The sequence below is a fragment of the Neophocaena asiaeorientalis genome, unplaced genomic scaffold (assembly GCF_003031525.2).
Source record: "Neophocaena asiaeorientalis asiaeorientalis breed wild unplaced genomic scaffold, Neophocaena_asiaeorientalis_V1.1 scaffold870, whole genome shotgun sequence".
In the NCBI taxonomy this organism is placed as follows: domain Eukaryota; kingdom Metazoa; phylum Chordata; class Mammalia; order Artiodactyla; family Phocoenidae; genus Neophocaena; species Neophocaena asiaeorientalis.
Window position 1 is genome coordinate 420,532 of NW_020175184.1, and position 9,294 is coordinate 429,825.

The following is a 9,294-nucleotide window of genomic DNA, read 5'->3' on the forward strand; positions in this document are numbered from 1 at the left end:
AAAAAAAAAAAAAAAAAGAATCGATTAATATATAGAAATTTCTCAATTTTAAGTTTCTTTCAGATTATTTTTTCTTGGTTCTTAGTGTTGTCTACCACGTTTCTCTGTTCAAATGTTATTTTCGATTTAAATACCCCTGAATAAGTGATCAGTTTTACCATGCACATATCACGTGGTAGTTAAGCTACTAATAAAACCAAGAGTGAAGATTTAATAAGCTTTTGGGTACAGACCCTGTGCTAAGTGCTCTACATTAATTACATGGATTATCTCACTTAGTCCTCATGACAATTCCATGAGGGTGAGACCACTGAGGAAAACAGGCTGAAATAGGTTCAGCAAAAGGCCCACAGACATATAGCTAATAAATGGCAGACCCAGGATTAGAAGCTATTATTAAATGTGTTTGTAAGTGTCTAATTTAATTCAGACATTTATTAGTCATGTTTTATTCCAATAAAGCTGTTTCTACAGGTGGCATTAAGCATTTTGTTAAATGATGGTTTTCTATAGAGAAACGCTCTGGGACTTCCCTGGCGGTTCAGTGGTTAAGACTCCACGCTTCCACTGCAGGGGGCACAGGTCTGATCCCTGGTCGGGGGACTAAGATGCTGCATGCCGTGTGGCAAGGCCAAAAAAAAAATGCTCTGAAATCTGCACAAAATTACAAACTATAACAAATATATGAGAAAAGGAACATATGACCACAAAAAGTTATGGTTCACAGAATATTCATCACTATCCTCAATAAATACCCATGGGTCTCACTGCATATGGCATCCTGCCAAACTCAACAGTAGGAGAATCAGTCAGAGTAAGCAGCTGATTTAAATGCGTACAGAAATGGTAAACCTCAACCCCCAACATGGCAGAGCATTTCTACTGTGTACATGTGCATCTTAATGGTTGTCGGTTAACACAATTTTTCATCAAAACCTGTTACCTTGGTATTTAGAATGAAAATAGGATGTAATTAAAACTGTCAATTGCTACCCCAGATTTGTGTCAGCCTCTGGGATGGGGTGATCCTCAGAGGACAGTCCTTGAGGCTTCCATCCCAGGCCTGAGTTGCAAAGATACAGCAGCATTTATACTTATCTCGGGGGACAAAATAAAATTCTCCACCCAGTAAAACAGATAACTAATAAGGACCTACTGTATAGCATGGGGAACTCTACTCAATACTCTGTAATGACCTATATGGGAACAGAATCTAAAAAAGAGTGGATATACGTATAACTGATTCACTTTAGTGTAGAGCAGAAACTAACACAACATTGTAACTACTCTCCAATAAAAATTAATTTAAAAAAATAATTAAAAAAAATTCTTCACCCAAATCAAGCCATATTAATTGCCCATGTAGTATTTTTATTAAAATGTAAGACAGCTAGAGAAAAGTGTGCAAATCATTGTGTCCAGTTCAATGAATTATTACAGTAAACACATCCTTGTAACTAATACCCAGATAGAGAAATAGGATGTGAATAGCACCCAGAAGCCCTCCCTTGTATCTTCTTCCAGTCGCTACTCCCCCCGCCCAACCCCTGCTCTGCCCCCAAAGGGTAACCATTATCCTGGCTTCTAACCTCACAGATTAGTTTTGCTGTTTTCGAACTTTATAGAAATGGAGTCATTCAGCATATGCTCTTTTGTGTCTGGCTTCTTTTGCCCAGCACTATGTTTGGGAGCTGTATCGATGTTGCTGTGTGTGTAGTTGTAGCTTATACATTCCTCACCCACTCTTTGTGTATGCCTGCCTGCCAAACTGTACAATTCTCCTGTGTGTCTACTGATGACTATACTCTTTTATTGCAAATTAATTGAGCAGATAGGTGGATACATTTATTAATCTTGGTAAGTGCGGCAGCTGATGGAAAAATGCACAGGGCATCCTACGAGACGGTTCTTTTCATTATTCAACACTGGTATTTGACTTTCAAGGTGAAATGGAAGCTAGTGCTTTCCAAGCCGTTTCAAATTCATCATCTTTACAGAGGTGGCAATATAAAAAACGTGATACCATGCTGCAGGAATGAAAGTGAAGCACAGAGAGGTTAATAGCTGCCTTAGTTCTACCAGCAAGAGCTCTCAGAGCCTTTACATTTCCAGAGCGTGAATTCTATTTATACCCCTTCCTCCAAAGCTTGCAGAGATCCGTGAGGAAAAGAAACAGTAAAATAAGATGTACTTTTATTTTCCCAGACAGAAATTAAGATATTAACAGGTGAAATCCTTTGTTCAAAAATATCTGATGTGTATGCATAAACAAGTGAAACAGATAAAAACAAACTCCTCTGGATGAAGAGCGAAGAGAGAGTAGAGACCCATCCAGCTGTCCTCCTTTCTTCAGCAATGGCAGCTCCTGGTGGCTTCTCAGAACCTCTGACACCTTCCAGAACCACTTAATGCCATCCACGTCTGATGAACTGGTGAATGCTCGACCTGTACTTTTGGACTGGGGTCTGAGGCTTCTTTTCGATCGGTGACCAAAAATTGCGGAGGCAATTCCTTCTTAGAAGCAATGTCCTCCCATTTAATCTTCTTCAAGAACTGCTGAAGGCTTTGTCGACTGAAAAAAATTGCACAACCTAAAAGTTGAGAATTATGTTTTATTCGGTGGACTTGCTGAGGACTTAAGCCTGGAAGGCAGCCTCTCAGGTAGCTCTGAGGGACTGTTCTGAAGAGGTGAGGGGGGAACCAGGATATACAGGAGTGTTTGCAACAAAATCCAGGTAGTCGGAACATCAAAAAATTACCGTTAATGAAAGAAAACCAGACATCTTTTTTATGTATGGGAAGAAGCAAGAATCTGGGCTCGTGGAAATCATTCCTTTGATATGCACCTTCATTATCTAGGGCCAGTATCCCATTCTTTCCCATCCTGAGTCCCCTCAGGGTGCGCTGCTGGGGTGGCTGTAGTGACTGAGGGCTTGGCAGTGGGCAGCCCTTTTGTCTCCATTCGGAGCTCCCTCAGGACTCACCCTCGCGGCGGTGGTAGTGGCTGATAATAGCCCACAGAATCATTTGTGTGCCGACAGGGCAGGCAACATTCTTCATTCACAGCTTCCACTCCTATTTCTTAACACTTTCTGTAACCTCTCTTCCTACCCCTACCTCATAAGCCCAGGCTTGACGGGAATCTTCGTTATAGCACAAAGAGAAAAATGAAAAGGCAACAAACAAATCCTGGGTTGTCACAGCAAAATGACTTCTAGTCAAAGTAAGAGTATGACTTCAAGCAGACTTGCCAGGAGGCCTTAAACTTTCTCTGAAATCTTCCTCCACAGTCCCCAACCCTCAATGGCATTCATCCCTGTGCCAGGCACATCGTAGGTGCACCGTAAATGCTTTCTTGATGAATGTGCAGTATTCATTTTTGTTTAGGTGACTTTCCCGGTTTAGAAATAGATTAAGGGCTCAAGAGTGATTAGTGATTATAATCGCCACTAAATCGCATTAGCTCACTTCACACGTAATAGAAAATTCCGTAAACAAAATTAGGAGATGTTTGCAAGTGAAAAGAATGGGTCCTCTCTCCAGAGTCAAAATCCTTCCTGCATTTGTTCAGTAAGTATTTGTTGAATACTTACTATGTACCAGTGTTTATTCTAGGTTCCTGAGATTGATATATCAGTGAAAAAAAGAGAGGTAAATCCCTGCCTTCATGAAGCTGACATTCTAGTTGGTACACAGACGAAAAACAATAGACATAATACATTTTAAGTGGATGATATATCACGTTGGAAGGTGATAAGCGCTCTCGGCAAGGAGAAGACTGCCTGGAAGTGAGGGAGAAACATGTACTCCATTATTTGGACTTTGCCTTTTACTCTGAGTACAATAGGGAAATCTTTGGAGGGTTTTGAACAGAGGAGGAATGTGACCTAACTTGCATTTTAAATGGATCTCTCTGACTGCTCTGTTGAAAATAAACTTCGGGGCTGGGGGTGCAGATGAGATAGAAGCAGGGAAAGCTGTCAGTAGGTTGCTATAGTACATAGAGGCTGGGGCCAGGGTGGTGGCAGAGGAAGGGGTAGGAGGGCCAGATTCGGGATATGTTTCGAAGGGAGAGCCAACAAGATTCCTGATGTATCAGGTAAGAGAGAGGCATCAAGGACGACTTCAAGGTTTCTGTCTGAGCAACTGTGGGCAGGATGGAGCAGGATAGAGCAGGTCAGGCAGGATGGAGGGGAAAATCAAGAGATCAGTTTTGGAAGTATTGAGTTTGAGATGTCTTTTAGACACACAAGCAAAGATGTTGAAGAGGCAGCTGGGTATTAGTTTGGAGTAGGGGAGTGAAATTTGACCTAGAATACTTGGGAGTCATCAGCATACAGATGGTATTTAAGGCTATGGGACCAGATACAATTATAATGGAAATAAGTGTAGATGGAGAGAAGAGGACCAAGGACTAGCCCTGGGGAACATCGACATTAAGAGGTAAAGGAAAAGAGAAAGAACCAGCAATGGAGATTGAGAAGAAGCAACTACCAAGGTAGACGTAAAAGCAAGAGTGTGTGGTGTCCTGGATGGTGTGCGAAGAAAGTTTATCAAGGACAAGGCGGTGAACAACTTTGTTAATTGCTCCAAGGTCAAGAAAAATAAGAACTGAAATGGCCACTAGATGTAGCAATGTGAAAGTCATTGGTAACCTTGGTGAGGGGAGTTTTGGTGCCATGTTGGGGGGCCAAAGACTTATGGGAATAGATTTGAAGGAAATGAGATGAGGAACTGGAGAGAGAAAGCAAAAACAAGAGTTTGGCTGCAAAGAGAGCAAAGAATTAAAAGGATACCTGGCAAGGGAAATAAGGACAAGAGAAAGTTTGCATTTTTAAAATTAATGAGTGAAAAAATTAGAATAGCCTATTCACGATGCAGGTAATGTAAGAGAGAAAGGGAAGAGTTGGTAGAGCAACATTCTTGAGTAGGTGAGGGGGCATGGCTTCTAGTTCATACATGGGGTATGGAAAGTTCATCTATGCTGAACAGGAGGGGAAGCAGAACATATGGGTACAGATGCTGACAAGTATGGAAATGGGGTGATGGAATCTGGAAGTTCTCTGTTACCATTTTTTTCATTGAGGTGGGAAGTAAGGTTATCAACTGAGTGCTGGCTCTACTTTCAAAATATATCAAGAATCCAATCATTTTCTCATTGCTTCAGTGGTTACTATGCTGGTCCAAGCTATCGATTCTCAGCCAGATTTTTGCAAGTGTCCTGACTGGTCTCCCTGCTCCTGCCCTTGCCCCACTATGGATGTTCTATTAAAACATATGTCCAATCATGTCATCCTCTGCTCCAACCCTCTCATGGCTTCCCGTCTTACTCAGACAAAAGTCAAAGCTGTTGCTTCCTCCCCACCTTCCTTCTGCAGCCTCATCAACTATTACTCTCCTCCTCACACACTCTATACCTTCCACACTAACTTTGTTGTTGTGCCGTGAATCCACCAGTCATGAACCTTCCTCAGGCCCTCAAGACATGCTCTTCCCACTGTCTTGTATGTTTCAATGCGGCTTCCTTGACCACGTTAAAATTATAACTCCTATTCCTTACATTGCCTATCCTCCCTCCCTGCTCTATTTTTCATGTAGCACTTGTCAACATCTAACATACAAGATATTTAATTTACCCACTCAGTTTATTATCTATCTCTCCCCCATTAGAATGAAAGTTCCAGGTAGGCAGGGACTTGTACCTTGTTGTTTACAATGCTTTTCACAGTGCCTAGAACAGCACCAGGCACATACTTTTAGAATGAATGAATAAATTTTAGAACCATGCCATGAGGCTAGGACCTGTTGTGGTTACTCCACAGAGACAAGATGTGCCTCCCACCAAAATTTGGTTTGATTGTTGACAGTGAGGATAACATACTTGCACCAAGAGGGTATGAAAAGGTTTACTATTCACATAATGTGGCTTTCTGGGGAGAGTAGGGCTAGCTCCAAAATTGGTCCCAAAGTGGCGTTAGAGAGCAGGAAAATTATATGGCTTGTGCTTTTATTGTGGTTGTGGGGTGAGGCTGGGGTGAAGATGCCCATGCACAGGGCAGGGGGAGAAGGGAGGGCGATGGTGGGTAGCAATCAAACATCATAAATTGAGTCAGATTCTTTATTACAAGGCCCATAGCAAGTAGGACTGTTTGTGTGTTTCATGTTCTCTCATTCTACCTGGGATGTAGCACATCAGATCTGCAAGGGATCTTAGGGCTCTAGGCAAACTGCCTGATTTTCAGATGAAGACTGAATCCAGTTCCACTATGTTGTCCTGTCTCCTGTAGATCCCAATGTAAGTTGGCTTAGGGGCTGGCTCTCCTAGGAGAAAGCTCTAGGTTCTTAAAAACAATCTTGAACAAGTTTTTAGACTCTTTGACTCTCAAAACTCCTGTCTATAAAATTCTTACAATAATATCTAATATGCTCTTTGTCAGAGTGAAGGATTCAATGGAAGAAAGTTTCTGAAGTGCCATCACCTGGTAGCGCTCTGTGACTAGTCATTGCTAGAGTCAGAACATAGTGACCTGTAGCTAAAAAACCATTTGGTCGGGGCATTTATAAGAGAATACTTTTAAGTATGAAATAGGCAGAATATAATTATTTTTTAAATGTAGTAACAGAAATGAGAACAGTTGTTTTGTCGTGGATTTTTTGTTGTTGTTTTACTTAGGAAAGCTTTCAAATGAACAGAAAGTAGAAAGATTAGCATAATGAGCACCCCAATACCCCTTACATCAATCAACTGTTAATATGTTGCCTTCTTTGATTTACCTGTTCATTTTTCTTAGTGAAATTTTTTTTTTTTTTGGCCACGCAGCATGGCATGCGGGATCTTAGTTCCCCAACCAGGGATCGAACCCGTGCCCCGTGCAGTGGAAGCATGGAGTCTTAATCACTGGACTGCCAGAGAAGTCCCAGTTAGTGAAATACTTTAAAGTAAATTAAAGCTACAATGAAATTTTACCTCAAAATATATCAGTATGCATATTTCAAATAAATAAGAATATTTTCTGTATAGCTACAATATCATTATCATACCTAATAAAAATGATTTGTTAATATCACCTATCCACATTCAAATTGCATTAGGGTTTCAGTGGGCTGTTTCGTGAGACTTTGGGTCAAATTCCCCTTCATGAGTCTAAAACTCTTTGTCCCCCAACTCACCATGAGATTAATGATTTCCTGCTTTCTCATGGGAAACAAGTAGGATTAGAAAATTGTGACTGCTGCATATTTTCCAAAAGACAAAGTAGGTATATTACAATAAGGAGGAAAAAAGTAATGTTTGCAAAATTCCTCAGACAAGTCTCTATCTTGTAATTATACTTATTTGCCTTTACATTGTATATCTAAGAAAGCCTGCCTATTGAACCTGTCTCAAATGAGAAAGTAAAGTTCTGATTGGATGTCACCATTTCCCATAATTTTGCCTCAGGGTATGTGGTAAAAGGGCTCTCCTTGTTACCACAGAGTTTAGCTATGGCTTGGGGCAGGCCCCTCTCTGTGTCATCCTCCCCAGACCAATGGAATGTGTTATGAGGGTGGGGAAGGAGCCATCCTCATCTGCTCAGATGTCTGCAATAATCTCACATCCCATGGAGGGCTGAAAAGTGGTGAGGGCAATATGTGAGTGGTGCTTAGCCCTGTCTTGGTTGGAGGATAAATACAGCAGTTGAATGACCTTCTGATCTTGCTGACTTTTAGTGACCTGAAATTGCCATTTCAATACTCACTTTATTTTCAATTTTTAAAAAATTAAGGGCTTGGGCTTCCCTGGTGGTGCAGTGGTTAAGAATCTGCCTGCCAATGCAGGGGACACGGGTTCAAGTACTGGTCCAGGAAGATCCCACATGCCACGGAGCAGCTAAGCCCGTGTGCCACAACTACTGAGCCTGCGCTCTAGAGCCCACGAGTCACAACTACTGAGCCCACGTGCTATAAGTACTGAAGCCCATGCACCTAGAGCCTGTGCTCCACAACAAGAGAAGCCACTGCAATGAGAAGCCCCCGCTCACCACAACTAGAGAAAGCCCGCGTGCAGCAACGAAGACCCAATGCAGCCAAAAATAAATAAACAAAATAAATTTATTTTAAAAAATTAACCTATAATCTATATACTGGAAGATGCACAGATCTTAAGTGTACAGTTCAATAAGTGTTGAGGAATACATATACTCACGTATACGGGTTTGTAACGTACAAACTATCAAGGTATAAAGTATTCCTGTAACCCCAGAAAGTTCACCAATGCTCCTTCCCAGCCAATCAGCCTCTCCAGAAGCAACTAGTGTTTTAATTTCAGCCACTCTATGTTAGTTTTGCCCATTCTAGAACTTCATATAAATGGAATTATACATTATGTACTCTTTTGTGTCTAGCTTCTTTCATTCAGCATAATGTTTGTCAGATTCATCCATGCTGTATGTATAGTAGTACGTTCCTTTTTATTACTGAATAGTATTCCATTGTAATCCATGATATCCCATACTACAGTTTATTTTCCCATTTTCCTGGTGGACATCATTATATATTTTAAAGAATAAAAATGAGGTATAGTCTCCAAATGAGAACATGCCCCATATTGCCAAGATCTGAACAAGAGGGTGGAGAAATGGGCACACATCTGAAGGAGAGTTAAGCGCTGGTACAGAAAATTTCATCTACTTCTCTCCGTTCCTCATCATGCTTTCCCTGGGAATTCCCTATCAGAGAGGCTGGTGAGATTGAAAGATTTTGACTTTTCAATTGAGATGGTGCTGATTGCTCACAATTTTGTTGGCTACTTTCTTTTTTTCAAAATGTCTTTTTTCTCTCTCATTTACTGTAGGCTTTGCACTTCTGGGAGGACACCCTTGTTTTCTTACCACACAAGATATTCATTTGGGTGTGAATGAAAGTCTCATGGACACAGCACGGTTTGTAAATCTTCTCTTTGAAGCTTATTTCAGAATTGATGGATAAATGTCAAAAAGAAAATATGCTTCTCTTTAAATAGTGGTTTTCCCTCTCGGCACCCTTTGGACTGTTCTCTGTTTTCCTTCTTTCCCTCTTTATCTGATGTTCTGAATGCCTCTCCCTCATCCTCTGGCCACTTTCCATGGGTTAAGATAATATTTTTTCTTAGCAATTTGAAGAGGTTTCTGATTATAAAATTTCAAACTTTGGGAAATACGGTCATCAAACATGACATTTTAAAAAATTAATTAATTAATCAATTAATTATTTATTTATGGCTGTGTTGGGTCTTCGTTGCTGCACGCAGGCTTCCTCTAGTTGCGGTGAGCGGGG

At 40.9% G+C, this 9,294-nt stretch overlaps 1 protein-coding gene across 1 annotated transcript in view; it reads left to right on the forward strand.

The window, feature by feature from the left end:
* The window catches only part of LOC112412840 (ornithine transcarbamylase), a 19,356-nt gene extending 10,389 nt beyond the window's left edge, over positions 1–8,967 (forward strand). Inside the window, exon 4 of the mRNA XM_024764567.1 lies at positions 8,834–8,967. Within this exon, the coding sequence (XP_024620335.1) occupies positions 8,834–8,967 (134 nt within the window). The remainder of the gene's footprint in view (positions 1–8,833) is intronic.
* Positions 8,968–9,294: the final 327 nt, after the last annotated feature.